A 22,623-nucleotide genomic window follows, 5' to 3' on the forward strand; every position below is an offset into this window, starting at 1 on the left:
TCAAATTGGTAGGACAGTTTCAATAATTAACACATTGCATACATTCTTCCTAGTGGTTAATTGCTGTACAAGATGCGGACTTGATACCCTATTTACAAACACCATTAGAACAAATCACTCTATTCATTAAGAGAATGTAACTATATATCTAAATACATTTTTTTAAAAAAAGCCATGATATATTGATTGTGGATAAATCAGCCGCTGTCAAATGGTCAAATGGTCACGTCGCTGGTGGGTAGATGAGCTAGGAATTATGCTGAGATGCCTGGCCCCGAGTTCTGTCCCCACTGCTTACTGTGTCGTTATTCTCCAGACACGCTGTCCCTCGTGACAACTGATGACCCTTCTGGTCTTTAGGGTGTCATTTTCTGCCTGAGGAGTTTTCCCTTCCTTTCTTGTCTTTTACCTTCTCTGCTCTTACTTTAGTGCGGAGAATTGCACCCTGGGCTTCCTGCATGGCAGGCAGACGCTGCCCCTGAGTATACCTGAGCCTGGCTGGTCTTGGCTTTTCCGACAAGAACAAGGACCATAATGTTTTATAAATGTGATCATTTTTATTTTTAAGTGCTATTTACTTTTTGAGTCCTAAATCAATAGCAACTTTTGTGACTTAATTTTATTTTTGCTATTTTTATAGTGAAGTACTTGCTTCAAAGCATTATAATTTTTTAAAACTATCAATGAATGTCTGAATGTCAGTAATCCTTACAGATAGTCAGTACCCAATAATTCTTAAGCATCAGTAATGAAAGAAATCAGTACTGATTTGCTAATGAGAGCACTATTATTTGTTATAATCCTATCTTATGTCGCTGAGTTGGAGTAAAAATTTTCTTTCTTTATTTGTAAGGTCTTGCTTAAATCATCCAGACAAAAAAATTGTTGCCTACTGCTCAATGATCTTGTTCACGTCTCTTAACCCTGAAAGAATGAAGGAACTGGAAGAAAACCTCAACATTGCAATTAATGTCATAGAAGCTCACCAGAAGCAGCCAGAATCCGAATGGCCGTAAGTATTTTGCTAGAAATTTGATTGCTTAGTGTCATCCCAGCTGATAACCTTCCTTGTAGAGATTTTAAGTAAACAATTCAATTATGAGAATTAAGCCTTAACACTTAAGTGTGGCCAGTAAAAACAGGTTTTGAGTGGATGCTGAGGCATCTGTACAGGTGGCGGAGTGGAGCTCGGCTTGGGCCTCCAAAGCTATGAGGCAGTGAAAGGCATGTGGAGGGGAAGGGCGGGGAGGGACGCTCGTGGTGTGCAGAGGCCGGGGGGAACGCCGTGCGGTGGCCGCAGCGCCAGGCTCCTCGGAGCCCAGAGGCCGCTCTGGGCCTGGACTGCTGGACCACGCTCCCTACCGGAATGCCCTTCTCCCTGGTTGCTTTGGAGATTGTTTTGTCTTCTCAGCAGTTAGTAGTGATGTCTTGGCCTGGATTTCTTTGGGTTTGTTCTTTCTGGAGTTCCCCCACTTCTTGAATCTATAGTTTTTGTCTTTCCTGCAGTTTGGGGGAGTTTGCAGCTGTTATTTGTTTGAATACTTTTTCAACTCTAAGTTCTTTGCTCCTGGTATTCCAGCGTCAGGCACAGAGTCCAAGGTGGAGGCCAGACTGCCCGTGACCAGGAAAGCTGTGCGGTAGGCAACCACTTGTGGCTTTAGAGTTTGTTCTTTAAGGGGACAGAGACAAGCAGCAAAGGGACCAGCTCCCGCCCTCCTGGTCTCGCACACCAGAAGGGCCTGCATGATTGGTGCGTGAGTTGTGAGGTGCCCTGACGGTGGACGCGCTACGTCTTACTGCAGAGTGGCTGTGCTTCCCAGGAGGCCGGGACGGCCCCCACCTGCCGCGGCAGAGCAACCGTGAGCAGGAGCCTGAGGAAGAGCGTGCACGGAGCCGCGCCTGCTCCCTCCTGTCTCCCTGCTCTCGGCTGTGGGCGGTCACGCCTGTACGTTTCCTTATGAAAACTGCTTTAACATCCCGTAATTTAGTGTCTGATAATTTTCACTTATCTCAAATTATATCCCACTTTTCCCCTATGGTTTCTTAAAGCCGTTGGGTGTTTTAGGAGTTCAGTTTCTGCATATCTGTGTGTTTCCTACATTTCCTTTTATGGATTTCTAATTTCAGTCCATTGTGGTTGGAGAACACTGTTATTTCACATGCTTTCAATAGTTGTGAGGTTGCTTTGCAGCTCACCATCGGTGTACCTTCAGAAGCGTCGTGTGGTAGACACAGTAGACACCTTCTAAGGCTAGTTGGTTTACAGTGTTTAAAACTTCTCTTTCCTTGTTCATCCTCTGTCTAGTTCCCGTTTTTGTTTTTATTTATTTACTTTTTTTAAAGGCAGTAGACTTCTGTTCATTAAGGGAAGTAAATTGTCTTTTTTTCTCCTTTCAGTTCCTTCCGATTTTGGTTTAGTTGTTTTCAGGCTTTGTTGTTAAATACATGTAAGTGCATAATTGCTATGTCCTCTTGATAAACTGACCTTTTCAGATTATGAAATTCACCAGTTTTGATGTTTACATGTTAGTAGTCTCTCCTGGGTACCTGAAATCTGTTTGTGGCATGTTCCTCGCCATGCTGAGTGTGCAGGGTGCTTCAGGCCTCGGGTTGCCACCAGCCTCGCTTGCATTTGTAGGGGAGGTGTGAACCTTTTCACTCTTGATCTCTTTCAGTGTAAATTGTCATTCTGAACATTTCTGAATTGAAAACAGTTGATTGTTCTGGAAATTCATTTTTATTTTAATTACCACATACAAACAAAAGCTGGACCGTAAGAGATACAATGTCTTCAACTTAGGAAAGTTCCTCAGCAGCGCAGACCTGAGAAGGTGGGGTGAATCATTAGTCAGCTTACTCAGAAAGGTGGTCTGCTGCTGGGCTCTGTTTTATTCGCCAAGTACCAACTGCCCATGGGACTGAGCTCCCTGTGGGCAAGATTCACGTTGCGTGGTCCTGGACCCTAACATAGCACCTGCCATAGTAGAGGCATGGTGGTAGCCACAGCTCCCCTGGGTCTCAGGATGATCTCAGTCACGTGTGTGCAGGAGGGCATTTGCTGGCTCCCACAGCCAAGTATTCCCAGGGTCATTCGGTTGGGTGTAGCGGGTCCAGGGGCTGAGGGGCCACAGTGTCCTATCTCCGTGCCTTGTCTGCTGGGCTTGTTCTCAGGTACGCCTTCTGCCTTCTTTACTGGCTCTGAGCCTACTCAGAGTTGGCCTGGCCTGAAGCTGGCCTCAGACCACTGTCCTCCATCAGGGCTCATTCCCCGGGTGGCCTCATCTTGTGCTATAGCTTAAACTTCAGGTCCACTATCTGCTTTCCCAATTTACGTTTCAGATCTGATGTTCTGCCAAGGTTCCAGCCTACATGTGCAGCCTCCTACTGTGTGCTTCTAATTGGCCTCTCAAGGCTGCCGCTGCGCTGTGGCTTCCCTGCCCTAATACCTGCTGTGGTTCCGGCTGTCCGTATTGTTTCTGAATGTGGTGGGGCCTCTTACCCCTCGCTGAGGCCCGACCTGTTCAGCGAGAGCAGCCTCCCGGCTCTTTTCCTCTTGCCCCTTGAAGTCAACGGCTGTGTCTCCAAGGCGCCCAGCTCCCCTGCTTCACACCTCCTCTGCGGGGACAGTGCCCTGGGGCTCCACGTGGCAGACCGCTGCGGGCCCCTGCTCTCTGGTCTGTCTCTCCTCTGTCCTTCTGATTGGCACACAGTTGGCAGAGTGACCTCGTAACCACTTCCTTAGCTCTTGTCACCCCTTGTCTTCCCAGGACCCGGAAGCAAGGTCACATGTTGGGTCCCGGCTGACACTGTCCTCTAAATACAATCTTTTATTAGTTTTCTTGTTCATTGCTTTGTTGTTAGAATGTAGGACCAGCCTCCGAAGCCCTGGAATTTGTCCTCAGGGTCTGTCTATCCAGGTCACCTAGAACAAGCGTTGGCAAACTACCACCGTGGTCTAAGTGTGGCCCACTGCTTGTCTCCATAAATAAAGCTGCGCTGGAGCACAGCTGAGCTGGTGAGCGTGGTTGTGGGGGCCGCTTTCCTGCTGCAGTGCTGGAGCGGAGTAGTTGTGGCACAGACCATTTGGTTTGCAAAGCCCAAAATACTATCGGGGGAGAAGGTTGCCAACCCCAGCATAGGACCGTTCTTGATACAGAGTGTTTGGCATCCTGGCCCACGGTGGCTTCAGGTTCCTCTGGTTCTCAGTGTTTTGGGGTCTGTACTCCCCAGAGGATCTGTGTCAGGGTTTTCTAGATCTCTAGGGTCATTGCCTAACATCAGAAACCTATTTTTGAAAATCAGACATTCTGGGTGACAGTGTGACTCAGCTTATTTCCTTTTTAAAAAAGGAATTTATAGAAATTATAAAATCTTAACTATTACCCAATCCTATTCGAATTCTTAAAACCACAACTGGAATACTACTCAGCATCAAAAAGGAACAAATGTTGGTATAAACAGTAATTTAGGAAAAATACCTCCTGGGAATTATGCTGAAGGAAAAAGGGAAAAAAAACCTCACCTAATTCCAAAGACTTAAATGGTACGTTGCTCCATTTGTATAACATTCTTGAGAAATGAACCGGTATCGGAAGTTGAGGAAGAATATTTGAGGTGTGGCTGTGAAAGGGCCTCACAAGGGGACCCCTGCTGTGTGTCTGACCTGTGACTGTGACGTTGTAAAGCCACCCATGTGAGCAAGCCACACACACACACACACACGCTCTATCAGGTAATGTGAGTGAGGTCATTGGAGTGTATCAGTGTCAGTATTTGGTTGGGATGTGCTAGTGTTGCAAGGTGTTACCCTTTGGGAAAGGGTAGAGGGTGCACTGGATTACTTCTTCAAACTGCATGTGAATGTGCATTTTCCTCCAAATATAAATGTTTAAGAAAAATGTAATGCAAACCTAGTAAAACATGTTGGCAGGTAATGCGCTACCACGTCAGCATGTGTACCGCCTAGAACATTTCTTTCTGATTGACACAGAATTAGTATGGTCTTCAGTAGGCGGTTGCTGTGTATGCCAGCTATCCTTCCGGGCCGCTGGAAGTGCTTTGGAAAACCTCCGTGCAATCGTGACATTCTTTCAACGTAATGTGGAATGCAGCTTGAGAAGTTTTAAAAGATGATGGTGCACATCTTATTTGTGAAATGTTCTATGGGGCACTTTGGGATCTAAGTAAAATTCTTCCTGCATAAACATTGGCTAGCAAAGGTATTGAGGCTGAGAGCAGCGGGCCAAGCGATCATAGACCAAAATCAAAAGCTCGTAGCCAGAACAGGCCTTTTCTCCGTGTGTAGATCACCACAGGTGTTTGGCGTGTTGATGGGCAGGTGACTTCCAGCAACGGTGCCATCGTAGCCGCGGTCTGTGCCGCGTCGTGTGCGCCCCATTCCTGCCACCCGCCCGGCCTGTCCGCAGGAAGCCTTCTCTTTCAGCTTTCGCTGCTTCGTGCCAGTGTGCAGCGCTTCTCCTGCCCTCAGTGTGTTCTCAAGTCCCTGAAAGTTCTTAAGCATTTTGTAAACACGTTGATCAGGTCACATTTATCAAATGTTTGTTACGGGACCAGAAAGATGGCTCAGTTGATTAAGAGCTTGCCTGGCAAGTGCAAGGCCTGAGTTCAATACCTGGTTCCGCAAAAAAAAAAAAAAAAAAAAGTTTGTTAGGACTTTTGTTTAATAAGAAATTCTCCAAAGTACTTTTATTCCTGCAGCAATCTGACCTTTTCTGTTGCCCATTGTTGGAAAAGTTTCATATATTTTCCTTGTTTTTATGTTATTTAAGGGAGGAAAGTAAATTGTTTTGTTCTGCCCAGAAGTGGAGGTGATAGTTAGAAATTCTCACAGTTGCTGTCAGGCCAAGGTGCAGGGTGCAGACAGACGTGGTGTGGCAGTGACCGTCTTGGCGAGATTGCGTCCTATGGCCACCACCTTCGGTGCCTTCTGCTGTTACTTTGTCTTCCTCTGTGTGAGCGCCCATCCAAGGCTGGGTTGCACCGTTCTCAGTGAGCTTGTACGGGGTAGAAATCAAGCAGAATATAGCGTGCTTCCGTTCATGAACTTAATTTGCTTCCCGATTCTGGGGAAAATGGCCATGAATGGTGGCGTTCTTATGTGATAGAAGTTCACAAACAGAAGCAAAATTTTGCTAATTGCATCTATTGGCAGCCTAAATTGTTGTTGTACTGGTGTTCACTAGCTGAGGTATTACAGTATGTTCTCAGATCATGGAGAGCTGCTGTTCAGGAAACCTTAACAAAGCTGTCTAGGGCTGGCCAGATAGCTCAGTGGCTTAACGTGCCTGCATGGGCAGACACGGGCTGGGGTTTAGTCCCCAGAGTGCCGTGATGGCCCTGCCCCCAGGGTGTGCTGAGATTGCGACTGAAACTGGGCGTGTGGCGTGTGCCTATAATCCCAGTGCTTGGGAGGCTGAAAATAGGAGGATCAGTATGAGTCTGATCTGTAGAGAGACCCTGTAGACCCTGTACTGAATACATTAAAAAAAAAAAAAAAAAAGATAGACAATTCGTAAATCTCTGGAGAATAAGATTTCCAAGTAATTGATTTGGGAAAAAAAGTCAAAAGATGAAGGGTAGTAATGAAGGCACAACACTCTGGAATTTGTGTGATAAAGCAAAAATGCTGTTTAGGATAATTTGTAGCTTTGGATGCTACAGACAGTAGAAACAAAAAAGATCTGGAATCAGTGACGGGAGGTTCTACTTTCAGAAGGTAGAAAAAGAAAGAGCACAGTGAATCCAGAGTAAGGAAGCAGGAATAATAAAAGATGAGGGCAGAATTCAGTGAAGTAGAACACAATAGAAAAACCAAAGGCAAAAGTCAATTTTTTCAAAACAACAACAAATTGATCAAGAAAAAAAAGAGGGTATTATTTGTGAGCGTCTTGAAAGTAGGCACAGGCATCACTGCAGTCTACATTGGCTCAAGCTTGGCAGTAGGCAGATTCTTTTGCTGAGTAGTTTCTAGGCAGTTGAGAGCTGTTTTCCAGAACCATGTCCGGCCTAAGGATAGTAGCCTCGGTCCCTCTAGAGGCCCTGAGTAGTCATTTCCTATCCCTAGAACATGTAACATTGCAACTTTAGAAGATAGTTACTTGGCTCATGGTTTCCATGGGCTCAGTCCATGGTCAGCTGTTCCAAGGCAGAAACTGCATGGTGGAAGGGCCTGGTGGAGGGCAACTACTCACCAGATGGTGGCAGAAATCAGAAGAGGAGCTGGGGCCAAGAATGCATCCTTCCAGGTGACATCCTCCCATGTTTTCCAAGCAGGCCCTACCTCCTAATAGCACATTAAGCTCCGAACGAACTCATCAATGGATCAGTCCACTATGGCTGTAGAACTCCTGTGATTCTGGTACCTTCCCAAAGTCCCACTTCTGAATGAATGAGACTTTTGGGGAACACTTTAGATCTGAACCTTCACAACACTACTGATACTAGATTGCTAGTTCTTTGAACACTGTTCTTTCCTTCATGCTGTTTTCAGAATTCTTTTGTTTCCTTCCAGCATAAATGCTCTTAAGAATTTCCCCAAGGATTCACAGAACTTCTCTCTGGCTTCTTTGCTCCCTGCCCTACTTCTCCCCAGCCTGCCGGAACGTACACTGTGCTGTTTCTTTAACCCGTGATGTGAATCTACATGGTGGGCTTATATGCTCTTCAGTGGTTGTCTACGTATGGGCCCTTTCCAGTGTTAGCGGAGTATTTTTGGAGTGAGATTTGTGATCTAGCTTTGAGCACAGTGTTCGGAATATTTTGTCTTTGAATGAATACTCTTCTGGGAAAATGTTGAGTTCCAAGTAGTTAAAAATAGGAATGAGCTTTAGGGTCCCACCTTTGCTTGTGAACCCAGCTTAGAATGCATAAATTCCTTTTATTGCCACTTGCTGACCTACTTACGTTAACATGAATGCTGATTGAAATTTCGAATATTATCTGTTATTGTTAGAAATATTTAACATCAGCATATTGATCTGATGGTTGTAGAAGAAATAAAATAGGTGTGTTGATCTTGCTTTGGTTTTGTTTTGTCATGCTGAGGCTTGAACCCAGGTCTTTATGTATGTTAGGCGAGTGCTCTAGCACCAGGCTGCATCCCCAGTCCTAGATTTTGCTTTTGTATGGTGCTTAATGTGCTTCATTTGGTTAGCACACTGACTGGCTAACAACAGGTGATGAAGCTGTGTGTTTAGCATACAGAATGCATTTAGCTCTTGCTGCTCTAACCTCGGTTATAATGAACAGTGTATGCCTTAGTTCTTAAATCTTTTCCTCAGATGCCCTCTGGTAAATACAATTCAGAATTAATAGTGCTACTCACTCTTTTAGATGTCACAGTGGTACTTTGAAGAAAAATGCTTCATAATCTTTGCCTTGGGCTTTCATAGTTGATCTCTTTAAGTTCAGACAAGCACATTGGTTGACAATGAGGATTTTTTTTTTTTTTTTTGTAACTTGAGAACTTTAAATGAGTGGAAAATAAACCAGGATTCATTACTGTGTTGTTGGTTTATCTTTAAATAAAAGTAGAACACACCTATTTCTCTGCCTGATTTTATAACATTAAGCTTTTGGCTAAAACAAGGTAATATGTTTCTTGTCTATTCCTGAATTCATAGGTGAATTTCATATTACTGTCTATAGTGAAGATTTTTCTTTTTCAACTTTGCTAACAGTTGTAGTAGGCCCTTTCTTACAGTGCAGTCAATTTGGATTATCTCAGTAATATTATCAGTTGGAGGAGAGGACTTTGTCCTTTTAGCCAGTACAAAAATATTATGTGAACTTCCTAAAACATTTAAGACTACCGCAAAATAAAAAATTTAGTGGAAGCATTTGCTCAAGAAAGTGCTCTTCTGGGGGCTATTCCTGTAAAGTAGCTAAGGCCTTTCGTGTCTATTTCTAGTAACTGGACACTGCACTCCTTTTTCTTCTAGGTTCCTGATTATTACAGACCACTTTCTGAAAAACTCGGAGTTGGTGCAAGCCATGTATGCCAAACTGAGCCATCAGGAAAGGTAACCTGTGCCCGTGTGGTTTTGTGTACTTAGCGTCCCACAGGGAGCATGCTGTGGCCCCGCCCAAGAGCCACGCGGTCTCACGCCTAGCACAGACCCAGTGCATGTTGCCATGTTGATGCTGGCTTCAAACTGGTAGGCAGTGGCTTCGGGGTAGCAGAATTTGTCTTGGGAGCTTTACGCAGTGTGGGCGTGCACAGCAACTGCAACAGCAACAGCAGACCAGTTTAGGAACAAAATGTTATGCTCGGGCCTTGGTTTGAATGATTGATTGATTACTTATTTATTTATTTGTGGGGCTGGGGATCAAACCCAGGGCCTTGCACATGCGAAGCAAGAACTCTACCCCTGAGCCACATCTGCAGCCCACCTTGATTTTATATAGCAGTTGATGCAAGTGTGCATTACAGGAGTACATTTGAGAGATACTGGTTTATTCACATCACTGGTGTAATCTGGGACTCCTCTGTTAGGTTTGTGGTTTTCTACTTGCCCACGATCCCCAGGCTGTGGTCAGAAGTGCCGAGACCTTAGCTCTGTGACTCGCTGAGCGAGTAATTCTGTGTTCTCGCCATGGCCGGGTTCAGTTTTGATGTTAGCTGAGAGAGTTGAGTAAAATCATCTGCAGTGCCCTCTCCAGCAGCATGTGTTGTTTTATGATCTTAGTAGCAATGTTGCCGTAGGAAATGAAGTTTACCCAGAAATCACAGATCTAATGATCAAAAAGCTAAGTATTTTACCATCTCTTGATTTTAGTCCCAAGTATTGTAACTGTAGCGGTTTTGGAATTCTTAGTATGCATTTGGGTTCTGAAGTAAGCTGTGTACAGTCATTTGTAGGTTTTTCTTAAGTAGGTTTTTTTCCTTCTTTAATAACTTTCAACAGAAAGGAAAAGCTCATGCTTTTAAAGTCAGCTTAGGGCTGGTGAGATGGCTCAGTGGTCTAAAGCACCTACTTAGAACAAGCTTAACAAAGCACAGGGACCGCGGTTCAATCCCCCAGCACCACATGCCAGCCAGCCCGCCCCCTGGTGGCTGAGATGGCCGCGCGCGCGCGCGCGCGCGCACACACACACACACACACACACAAAATAAATAAAATTTTAAAAATTAAAAATTAAAGTCAGCTTAAATACTAGATTTGTAAATCCAGAGCCATCACTCCGCCTTCAGCCGCGTGCATGGGAATTGTTAGTGCTTTGGCCTGCAGCAGTGTGGTGTGCAGTGCCAGTGTGAGTAGTCGCTTCGTAGCGAGGAGCACTTGAATATTAGGGCATGGATAACTTTATTCTAATTTGATATTCACGTTTATGTATATTCTCCATGTTCCTGCCAAATAACATTATTTATTTGTTTTTATTTTTTAATTTTAATTTTATTTATTTTTTGAGACAGGGTCTCAAAAACTGTGTAGTTCAGGTTGGTCTTGTGTTCACTGTGCAGCCCAAGCTGGCTTCAAACACAGTGATCCTCCTGCCTCTGCCTCTTAAAGGCTAGGATTACAGTTGTGCACCACCATGCCTGGCCCAAATGATATACTTTTAAAGTTTTATTTATTTATTTATTTATTTATTTATTTATTTATTTGACACAGAGTTTCATTACTCAGTTCAGACTCGTAGTGATCTTCCTGTCTCAGCTTCTTCAGTGCTGGGATTGCAGGCGTGCACCACCACACCTGGTTCTGGGGCCAGTGTAGCATGCAGTATCAGGGATCAAATTTGGGTCCTTGTGCTTGCCAGTCAGGCACTTAGACTGCCGAGCCATCTCCCCAGCCCCCAAATGATATTTTTAAAATGATGCCACTCTGTTCCACAACTGTCCCTTCCGGGTATGGCCCTGCTCATGCCTTTAGGTTAGGGCCACCCAGGCAGGGACTTAATCATTCCTTTTCTCCAACACTCATGTGTTCACAGTGCTGGGCATGGAGCAGGTGCTTTAAAAATTAAAACTTTTTTCAATGAAGGCATATGTGAGTGAATGCCTTGCCTTACTCCTCAATAAAAGGGTTAACTCATGGCCTGGTTAATATCATCTGCTGGGTGGTGGGATCCTCAGAGCTACGCTCGGCTCTTCTCCCTGAACTTCCCAGGTCACCCTGCTTAGGAAGTTTTATCACCTCTACCATCTCTGTGTCCAAGGGGTTCACTTCTCTTGTCACAGCTCTAGCTCGGCTTCGTGTCCTCTGTGACACACTTTCCCACACCCTATTTTATTTATCCATTGAGCCACTGATGGATGGCGTCCACATGGATGCTGGTTTCAGATCGTTAGGTTTGAGTTCTCCGTCCTGTATTTGACAGCAGGGCATCCATTCTGTAGTTTTCTTCTAGAGTGGTTGGTCTCCAGAGAGGGGTTTGCAAGATCAGCCTGTTGAATATGGTAAGAATATTTGAGAGCACCCTCTTGAATTTGTTTTTTTCTCTTAAAAAATCAGAAACTGACTACGCATTTTTTAAGATTATTTATTTTTTAATTTAATTTTTTTTTTTTTTTTATTTAGGACAGGGTCTACAGGGTCTCACTATGTAGATGGGACTCATAGTGATTCTCCTGTTTTCAGCCTCCTAAGCGCTGGGATTATAGGCACACACGCCCAGTGTCAATTGCCATCTCAGCGTGCCCTGGGGGGTGGGACGGCATGCAGGGATCAAACTCTGGGTGTAGCTGTCTACCCAAGCAGGCAATTTAGTCTGCTGAGCTGTCTGGCCTGCCCCTGACTAAGCTTTGATACTGGTTAATACCTGGTTTGCCAGTAGTAAATTACCTATAATTATATATATTGGAGATAATGTAAAAAAACCTTTTTATTCTTTTTTTTTTTTTTTTTTTTTTTTTTTTTTTTTTTTTTTATTTGAGGGAATGGTCTACAGGGTGTTCAGGGTCTCACTACTAGATTGGACTCATAGTGATCCACCTGTTTATAGCCTCCCAAGAGCTGGGATTATAGGCGTGCACTACCACGCCCAGTCTCAGTTGCCTCTCAGCACACCCCAGGGTTGGGGCAGGCCTGGGGATCAAAGCCCCGGCCTCAGTGCCTGCTTGCAGGTACTTTAATCTGCTGAGCTATTTGGCCAGTCCTTGGCCTCAAGTTGGCCTTGAACTTACTATGTAGCCTAGACTAGCTTTTTTTTTTTTTTGGTGGTACCAGGGATTGAACTCAGGACCTTGTGCTTGCCAAACAAGCGCTTATTTTACTGAGCTATCTCCTTGGCCTTTTTATTGTTCAAAAAATCTTTGAGGATATTAAAATGGAGATTCATCCTTTCACTTTTTCTTTCTTTTTGGTACCATACTGGGTTCAAAACTAAGGAGTCCCTCCCACTAAGCTATGTCCCCAGGGTACCTGCCACCTATTTTTTTGGAGACAAGGTCTTGCTAAGATGCACTGGCTGCCCTTGAACGTGTGGTTCCCACTCCTACCTTCTGAGAAGCTGGGTGTAGGCTTGCGCTATGGTTCCTGGCTCTTTTATCTAAGGTTTCATTGAACTCACATTGGTTGAGTTTCTTACGGTAAATGCTGAGAACACTAAGGTTGTCCAATGCATTACTATCCGAGAGAAGATTACTGCCTTTCTGGGTAGTACTTTGTGTCTAGGTTATAGTGATGTTGTGGAGTCATTGTATGAGTGAAAGGTAGTCATAGCCCCTGGGGTTTGGGGACAACAGAGATTTCTGTGCCCCTGTGCTGCATTGTGTTTTGTGGCCAGCAGAAGGCTGGGATTCTAGGAGGAAGGGACGGGAGTCAGGGAAGCTCTGCTGTCCTTGGGCACCAGATATAAAGTTGTGACCCTGTTGGGAGTATTGAGATGTTCACATGGTATTCTGGGATAAGGGGCCCCCCCCCCCATTTTTTCCAGAATTTTATGAGAGGGATGTGGTAAGTCAGAAATGTAACATCGAATTGATCTTACTTAATATTGGTTCTAAGTGCTTTTTAAAGTCACTTTAAGAATGGCTCCCTCTTTGCGTTTACTAGAAATACATTTACCAGTAAAAGCATTTGTATTTTTCTTTCTTAAGAAGTTTGTACAGGACTCCTGCTCCAAGTACCTTACAGTTGTTAGTGCCTCTGTCATTTCGCCCCGGAAGGCCTGTGCTCACAGTGGACCTGCCCGGTGGACCTGGGCGCTGAGGACACTGAGGGTGCTGCGTGGCTGCCCCTGCTGCCACGCTACAAGGCCAGGAATCCCCCCTGGCTACCTGGCTTCAGTCTGGGCTGCTTACTGCAGTGCAGTGCTGCCTGCAGCCGAAGGCAAGTGTAGGTGATGTTCACGTCCTGGTAGAAAGCTGCAACACCCAACAGCACACAGCATGGGCTTATCTGAATGGCGTCCCTTAAGAGGAGAGATGATCTCTCCTAGCCACCGGTGAGCGTGCTTCTGTGACCCTCGTGTTTAGGGTGTCACAGTCACCACGTGCTATTGCACGCATGCGTGATGACCAGGCCCTCAGCTTTGCGAGACCGGATGGGGTGCTGGTCGGACTGCCTGGGTCGTGCCTCGAGCAGCTGCCTGGTCTCAATCAGACTTCCAGCCGTGAGCTGCTGTCTCAGCAAACACCAACCAGGAACATTCTGGCTGCGGACTTGCACCTTTTGTACATATATGACCATAGAAGCAGTTTAATTATGCTAGCAGTTTTAAAAATATATCTGACCACTTAGGATGAAGGAAAATGGGGCCTAGGCCAGATAGCTCAGTGGATTAAAGCGCCTGCTTAGGCAGAAGCAGCGGCTGGGGTTCGCTCCCTGGTGTGCCGTGTCAGCCCTGCCCGCAGGCGTGCTGCGCTGGCAATTGAGACAGGGCGTAGTGGCGCGTGCCTGTAATCCCAGCTCTTGGGAGGCTAAACACAGGCAGATCACTATGAGTCCGTGAGACCCTGTAGATCCTGTCCTAAAATTAAAAAAAAAAAAAAGAAAAAGAAAATGGGGCCTAAAATACCAAAGATAATAGTGCCTTAGCACAGTAGAAAGACTATAAAACCTTTTACGTCCCTGTAGTATTTATTTTTTTCTTTACTTTCTTATTTGGTACAGGGTCTTGCTACACAGTTCATATTTGTAGTGATCCTCCTGTCTGAGCCTCTCCAGTGCTAGGATTACAGGTCTGCACCACCCTGGTTCCGGGGCTGGCACAGCACACCTGGGGTTCTGGGGCTGGCATGGCATGTGGTACTAGGGATTGAACCCCGGTCCTGCGCTTGCCAGGCAGGTGCTTAGACCGCTGAGGTATCTCTCCAGACGTCCTTGTAGTTTTTAATCAAAGTTTTATTATTTTCCTCGCTTCATGGAGTAATTTCAGTCTCCTCCTGTGGTCACAGCATCGCTCTGTTTTGTTGAAGGACAGGCAGAGGCTGGCAGCACACAGCACCCATCCTGTAGGCAGGTGGCTCTGCTGGGCCCTTGCCAGGGGCGGGGCATTCTCCGAGTGAAGCAATGGCTCCAGCAAGTGCAGGGGCAGCTTGGGATGTGTTTGGGGGAACACTGAGCCTTCCAGTTTCAGATCCTCAGGAGAGAGCAGTGGGAGTGAGCCCTGAGTGGGGAGGTCCAGTCTGAGCTCTGCTTGGCCAACAAAAGTGCTTTAGTTCATTCACCAAGTATTTACTAAGTACCCACTGAATACATCACACAGGAAACCCTGGCCTTGTGGAGCCTGCATGAGGAGAAGGGACACAGGACAAGAAAAAAGCTAGGAACCATGCAGCGGCTGAGGGAAAATGCGGGAGTTGGGGGGCTCCTGGGCACACTGAGCCAGGTGGGAGGGAATTCAGGCCCCGGGGCCACGGGGTCACCGGAGCCACTTCTCTCAGTGTTGAAGGAAGGGCCCTGTGTGTTCAGTATGACCTGCGGGGCGAGCGCGGGGGGGGGGGGGGGTTGGCAGAAGCCAGCAGCATCTGGGTGAAGTGGCGGCCTTGAGATCCTGCTGCCTCCTCCAGGAGTGTGTGTTATGTGGAATAGAGTTTTGGCAGATAGCGGGGTTGGAAGGATTAAGGCGGTGGTGAACAGGGACCCCTGCCCCATGGAATGAATAAAGTCCAGCGGATCAGGACTGCTGGGAAGGTCTTCAGAGCCCTTCCCACGTGGTGTGGCTGGAACGAAGAACTTCAGTGGAAAACCCTCGAGACACATGGCAGCTGCTCAGCTGAGCATGCAGCAGAAGGCCCAGGCAGTCTCAGTGCCTGTAGGGCCCGGGCTGTGCCCCAGCCTGCTAGGGTCACAGGTCTGACTGGTTGACCGTGTCTTAATATAAGACTATTCCTGTAGCACCTGCTGGTGGTCTCTGGGGCACAGGGGCCTGTTTGGGCAGATTGTTCGGTGAGAAAGTTCTGATGGTGGACTCCAGATCAGTGCATACCATGGGGTTCATACAAACGGGAGCCTCCCTGCGCCTGTTCAGGGCCCTGCTGCTGAGTGGCCCACATCCTGGCCGAGCTGCCCTGTGGGCAGCGTGGTGGTGTTCAGATCATCACCTACGTGTGCCCTGGGAAAGGGCGGGTCTGGTTGGCCTGCTCAGTGTTGGGACAAGTTACCTGATCTTTTTAGAAGTTCATTTCGTCTGCCGAAAGGGGATGGACATGGCAGTCCCTTGATGAAAATGGCATGATGAAGAACGGAAATGTGGATCAGGTGCCACTAGTTGTGTCCTGGCTGCCTCAGTGTCCTGGCTTTAGGTGTAATTATTTTTGCTCACTACAACACAAATCTGAAGGCCAAACCTATGTGTTTTGTACATCATATTTAAAGTAGTAAATAAAAATATGAATTGTGAACTGACCAAATAGCTCAGCAGATTAAAGTGCTTGTAAGCAGGCACAGGGGCTGGGGATTCGATCCCTGGGCCTGCCGTGTGGGCCCCACCCCCAGGGCACACTGAGAGAGTGAGACTGGGCAGGGTGGTGTGCGCCTGTAACCCCAGCTCTTGGGCGGCTGTAAAGAGGAGAATCATTACAAGTCCGTTGTAGTAGTGAGACCCTGAACACCCTGTAGACCCTTCCCTAAAATACAGAAAAAAAGCAGAAATTAAAAAAAAAAGAAGAAAATATGAGTTGTTTACTGCATTAAGTTAAAAAAAATAGTACAGAAAATATTCATTAGGGTTTTCTTTCTTACTTGAAGCAGTAAGCAATACATGTTTTCCTTTGGCAAGAGGTGCATAATTTTGTCGTATTTTTCTTCATTTGCTAAGTGTTTTAGTTACTCAGATCCTTTCTAGAATATAAATGAGAATTTGAGCAGATGTCTCATATGATTTATGCTGCATAGATTGCCGTGAGTATGGCTGATTTTTCCTAGGTAAAGGAAGGCTGCCAAACAAGTAGTTCAGTCTCTTGGCCAGTGCCTCTCTCTGATGGGCCCGGGGAGATAGCTCAGTAGAATAAGTGCTTGCCTGGCAAGCACAGGGTCCTGAGTTCAATCCCCAGTACCGCAAACAAACAAACAAACAGAAGGCCCACTGAGTGGAATCTGCCAGAGAGGCTAGGGCAGGACTCACGTCTGGAGGTCTTATGAGTGTCACATGGGTAACACATGTGAGATGCTGAGCTTGGTTTAGGTAGTGAGTGATACCCACTTCACTTTGTCGGTGGTACTGTGGCTGTATCCATCCAACTTCAACTGGCAGTGCCTCTCTTTTTTTTTTTTTTTTAAATTTTTAATTTCTTTTAATTTTTAAATTTTTTTAAGTGTTTCTCAACTTTTGGGTTATTTCCATCCTAAAAGTAGTAGATATAAAAAGTGTACTAGACAGTTCTTACTTCTGTATAACTTAGTCATATATAGAATTCAGTATTTTGAAAAACAGGTAATTAGTGAAGGATTGCTTTATTCATACAACGTTTTTCCTAACTAGACATTTTAGTCAGGTAAGGGACATAAAATAGGAATATCCCCTAAGGACGCTTGCATCTATGTATCTGGCATCATGCATGTCCCATTATTACCTGTTCACGAGGATGCGCTCTGCTTCCCAGGGTGACCCTGTTAGACCTCATGATTGCCAAGTTGGCGAGCGATGAACAGCTGACCAAGGATGAAATCTCCGTGTTTCTGCACCACGCCGAGCTGATTGCGAGCTCCTTCGTGGACCAGTGCAGGTCTGTGCTTAAGCTGACCTCTGAGCAGCACGCTGAGGATGAGGTGAGGACACGTGTCACTGTCCCGGAGCAGGGGGGACAGCAGGTTTTCTAACTCACCTCCGTCCTCTGTGACTATTTGTTCTTAAAAGATTTGAAAGCTACTGTAGAAGTAATGTATTATATTATAGAAGATCCCGGTAAGGGGGAACAGCACCTTTATTCCTGTCATTCTGCTTAATGCATGGTGGAGGCAGATGACAGTAGGTGGGAGCATGCGTACGGGGCGTAGGTCTGTTAGAGTGGCGTCTTCCGTGCCGTCTGCTGTGTGCCCTGTGCTTGCTGGGCTGTAGGCTCCCCGGGGCGGGCATTGGCGCATGGAGTGATCAGGGCTCTGTGACTGTCTTTTTTGGAAGGCCAGCACAACACTCCAGGTGAAGAACTGTTCACAATTTATTTGACCCACCCCTTGTAGTTAGACCTGTGAGCCATGCCGCTTGTGCTGCAGCACATGGCCGCGTAACTGTAACTTTGCGCATTTCCCCTGTTGCTGACCTAGGATTTCATCTTGGCAGCGGACTTGCTGGGTGTAAGGTATATGCGGATGAAAAGCCTTGGCATGCGTTTCCCAGCTGCCTTCTAGGAAGTTGATTTCTCCTGTCCAGTGTAGGAGTGTCCCCATTCAGCCCCGCTTGTTTAAGCACTTACGGTGCTTTCTCTTCTTTTCTAGCCTATCTTCGACTATGTAGGCCTTGTCCCTTCAAAGGATACGGAAGCTGGGCAGCTCTTACTGTGTTCTCACTTGGCAGCTGCTCTGTATTTTTATCCCTCCCTCCCTTCCTCCCTTCCTCCCTCTCTCCTTCCCTCCCTTCCTCCCTCCCTCCCTCCCTCCCTCCTTCCCTCCTTCTTTCCCTTCTGAGCTAAATTCAGAATTCTTCTGTCTTTGGCAAACAGATCAGCCACACAAAGCACTTCAGGTAAACAGGGACAAATCATGAAGGTGCCAGCTGAGGCGGCTAGAGTAGAGAACAGGCTGTCAGGTTCTGCCTCGTTCCACTCTGAGGCGCAGTGGCAGGCCAGTCCTGGTGATCTGGAACACAAACAGGTTGCAGGCCACCTAGGACTGACTAATTGCCCAGGGGATGGGGGAACTTCTTGGGTAGTAGAAGTGTTATGCCTGGTCACGTGCCTCGACACAACTCTGTGCATTTATGAACATGCTTTATTAAGCTCTCAGCACGTCTTAAAAGCGATGAGAGGTCATTTGTGTGCCAGTAGGAACGGTCAGGCAGAGGAGTAATTGCTCTCCCTGTTGGTGACAGGAGGGACAGGTCAGGAGGACTGAATCTGGGGTGGACACGCAGCCCCACCAAGGTGTGAAGGAGCAGAGCACACAGCAGTGAGCGTGTCGTGTCCTGGAGAGCCACCGCTGAACATGGGGCTGCCTGTTGTCAGCGCAGCCTGACCATGACTGTTCTGCCAGCAGAGCACGTCCCTCCCTGTGCCTGTGCCCTGGCTCAGGGCCACTTGCTGCCGGTGTTCTTCTGCTGTGTCCTGAAGAGCAGATTAGGTGTCACTGACCTGCCAGAGTCTGAGTCCTCATTTTCTGTGATGGACAGGAAGGAGGTCTTGCATGCTGGCTTCCTGTTCCTTCCTGGGGATGGGTTTGCCTTTGTTTCCAGCAGGAGGAGCAGTGAGCTGTGCTTCAAAAAAGTTGAAAAAGTTAATTGTCTAGGAGACAGGAAAGACAATAATGCCTAATACTTGTCATATCACGGCTTCAGCTCTTCACAGGACTTGGTTTAAAGTGATTTCAGTATCCTAGTGAGAAGTTATCAGATGTAGTTTTTCATATTTAAGAAACTTTTCATTTTTCCTTCAGATAGTTGTTCCCACAATGTGAAAGGAGTTATTTATATGTAAATGGTATAGAAAACTGTAAGTGGTTTTCTTTTGAAAACCCAAAATAGTTTGCCTTTAGGAATGTATTACTGTGCCTAGTCATGACCCATATATGTTAGTATGCAGATGTGCCACACCTTAGGCTGGCAGAGGGAAAACATAGTTTTTAAGAAGATGCCACTTTTCACAGAGAGCAGATTGGTCAAGCAATGACAGTCCTCATGGCTGACACTGACAAAGGATCTACAAGGTGTGGTACAAGGCTACAGGATAAATCCTGGGCATACTTGACTCACCTTATCAGATACAAAAGTTACATTTCTTGTTACATAGGTCTTGTTTTATCTTGGTCTTAACCATCCAGCAGAAAAGTATAAAAACGAGGTATATAAAGTAAATCCATATTAATACGATGAGCTGTACAAGGCTCGAGTCAGTAACTTCTGAGGATGACCCACTAATATTATAGACTGCTAGACAGTGTTGGATTGTTTAGCTGAATTCAAACACCTTAGTATTTAGATGCCAATAGAATACCCACCTCTGACAGGACAAAAAAAGGGATACAAAGGAAAGATCATTTTGTATTTATATATACAAAATAGTTAGGATAAATATACAGCTGCGTTCGCTTAACTCAATGAGAAGAAAGAGGTGTACTAATAGTGTTTGGACAGGAAATCCTGTCTGCTTCTTGTAGTATGGATAACCACTAAGAAGATAACAATGTACAATGTATTGATTATCAAAACTGTCCTATTAATCAGCTGTGAAACTGTCTCATTCATATTTATTTCTCAATTTAATAAATAAATAAATAAATAGAAGATGCCTGTGTTGTATTTAAATATGCCCGCTTCCCAGCGGTGAGCAGGACCTGGCCATGCTGGCTTCTGAGCACCTGTGGGGACACATCTGGAGGTGCGCCCACGTGTGGCTGCGTATGTCCGCATGGGGATCAGCAGGAGCTGTGGCCTGGCTCCTCAGCTGCTCTCCCAGCGACCCCTGCATTCACGGTTGGCGACTGCACTCTTAAGGATGAGCAGTTGAGTGAAGGGCCCCTAACGCAGTGCCCGGGAGATGCAAATCACTGAATCTACAGCCTCTCATTTTACCTTGTCCACTTGTGTGGCCTTAAAATCCTCCAGGTCATGCATTTGTTTCTTTCTGAAAGCAGCCGTGGGCTCTCTTGATCATGTGCTTGTTCTCATCCTTGTGCTATTTCACATGTACTTATTTCCAGGTTTTTGTATGTTTCTGTGTGTTGTAGTATGTCACCTGTAAGGTTCAAGCTTCAGCTTACTGGATTTTGTCCACCTGTCGTGAGCCTTGCCTCTTCCCTGAAAGCTTAAAAATCACTTTCGTACCTTCCTGTGTGCTGACCCACAAGTGCCGTGGCAGTTGTCCTTGGGGTGGGCTTTGCATTCTGGTATAGTCCTTCAGTCCCTGCTTTAGTTATAGTAGCTAGGGAGATGGCTCAGTAGAATAAGTGCTTGCCTGGCAAGCACAAGGGCCTGAGTTCAATCCCTGGTTCAGCCCAAAAAAAAAAAAAAAAATCTTGGTAGCTGTGGTGCAGAAGGCACTTGGAACATGGATGTGTAGGGAAAAATAGTATTTTTTCATACCACTATTGATGAAGAGTATAATTTATGCATAATACTTCCTTTTTATTTATATTATTTTCTTTTAATTAATTTATTTATTTGGTACAGGGTCTCACTACGCAGCTCAGACTTGTGATCCTCTTGTCTCAGCCTCTCCAGTGCTGGAATTACAGGCATGCACCACCACACTTGGTTTTGGTGGCCGGCACAGCACACCTGGGGTTCTGGGTCTGGTGCTGCATGTGGTACCGGGGATTGAACCCAGGTCCTTATGCTTGCCTAAGCAGGTGTTTAGTCTTCTGAGCTATCTCTCCAGCCCTAAAGAGAGATTTTTAATGATTAAAATTGCAATGTTTCAAGTGGGGATTAGTCAGTGATCTTTTGGGTTTACTTGGGTTGTTATCATAGGTTCTAGGAAATAGGAAGAATCTTCCAGGTCATTTTTTCCAAACCTTTAATTTTATTTTTGGCTTTTTAGCATGGAAAATTTCAAATAGAGAAAAAGTATGTGGGAACTGTGTGCCCCATGCTTGCCACAGTGCTGGCCTTGCCGGGGCCCTCAGGTCGTGCACGGGCACACTGTGCTCCGCCTGCCACTCATGGGTCCACCTGTGCCCACCGGTGCCCTACCTGAAACCAGCCCTCATGGGCTGCATGAGACATTCGGGAGGATGAGGCCGCTTCAGACCCACGGGCAATACGCCTCGCATGTCTAAAGCACTAGTAACAGCATGTCAGGTCAGGTACACAGTATGCAGATTTCCCTCGTTTCCAAATAAATTTTTTCAGTACATTTTGTTGAGCAAATAAGGGCTTCACTTTGCAGTTCATTGATAAGTCTCCACTGTCCTTTAGTATTTTGGTTTCCCTTCAGCCCCAGTCTGTCCCCTTTTCCTCTCCCCTTTGTTAGTTTTTTGTAGGAGAAACTGGCTCAGTATTTGCTCAGAGTTTTGCTGCAGCTCCAGTGTGGTGAGTGTCTGCGGTCATAGCTGGCTTCGCCTCTCGCCCTGGTTGGCGGGGCAGGCTCAGTAGATCCAGAGGCACACTGAGATTTGGGCTTGTATGTTGCTTTTGTTTTTTGTAGTCTGTTTTATCATTGTGACGCACTTCATAAGGGGCACCTAATACTTGGTTGTCTTTTCCTCAGTGGGGTGAGTGGTCTTTAATGCTTACCAAGCTGTTTGTCTTTGGAGACTGCGAAGTAATTGCATTCTGCCTCTGGCCACTCGTTACTTATTTTCTGGCAGGAACGTCTAAGAGAAGTACCCCCTGCTCAGTGCCAGGTTACATGGGTACATTTGGGTGAGGAGAGATACGATAGATGCTTTATTTCTGTTCCCATTGATTACAGATCTTCGAATCAATTGGCTCATTTTGTGGCAGCACTGGAAAGGTGACATTTAATGATCATCCTGAAGCCATAGTTTTAAAACTGCTTGGCTTGCTTTCAGTCTGGTGGAGGCCACTGTGGTTCTTCGAGATGTCGTAAGGTGCTGTCACAGCTGATGGCCCCCGGCCGGGCACATCCTTTTCGATTCCCTCTGCTGTGCCGTGTGTGACAGTGGTCCAGGCTCACCTTGGGCCTGCCGTGTCCCACGCCTCGCAGCCACCAAGCGTTTCTCGAGGAGAGGTGGTATGGGCAGCGACCCACGGAGCTGAAGAAGATGCAGAGTCCCTGCGGAGTTCATGAGTTTGCTCAGGGCTTTCATGGTGCTAATTCAAACCTTGAATTTAGATCCTTTCACTCTAATTAGCCAGTGAAAAGTTGTGATTAAGATAAAGGGTATTAAAATTGGGTTGTTTCACTGAGCATAGTGGCTCACACCTGCAGTCTAAGCCGCACGAGGGACTGAGGCAGGAGGATCTCAAAGTCGAGGCCAGCCTGGGCAACTCACTATAACCTTTTCTGCTTTTTAAAATTTTATTTATTTATTTATTTATTTATTTATTTATTTTTGTGGAACCAGGGATTGAACTCAGGCCCTTGTGCTTGCCAGGCAAGTG

At 46.1% G+C, this 22,623-nt stretch overlaps 1 protein-coding gene across 1 annotated transcript in view; it reads left to right on the forward strand.

Moving 5' to 3' along the window:
• The window catches only part of Atxn10 (ataxin 10), a 146,613-nt gene that overhangs the window by 42,655 nt on the left and 81,335 nt on the right, over positions 1-22,623 (forward strand). The window contains exons 5-7 of the mRNA XM_023702486.1: positions 854-1,012; positions 8,961-9,041; positions 17,012-17,177. Of these exons, the coding sequence (XP_023558254.1) occupies positions 854-1,012; positions 8,961-9,041; positions 17,012-17,177 (406 nt within the window). The remainder of the gene's footprint in view (positions 1-853; positions 1,013-8,960; positions 9,042-17,011; positions 17,178-22,623) is intronic.

The sequence above is a fragment of the Octodon degus genome, unplaced genomic scaffold, assembly GCF_000260255.1.
Source record: "Octodon degus isolate 3935 unplaced genomic scaffold, OctDeg1.0 scaffold00153, whole genome shotgun sequence".
NCBI lineage: Eukaryota > Metazoa > Chordata > Mammalia > Rodentia > Octodontidae > Octodon > Octodon degus.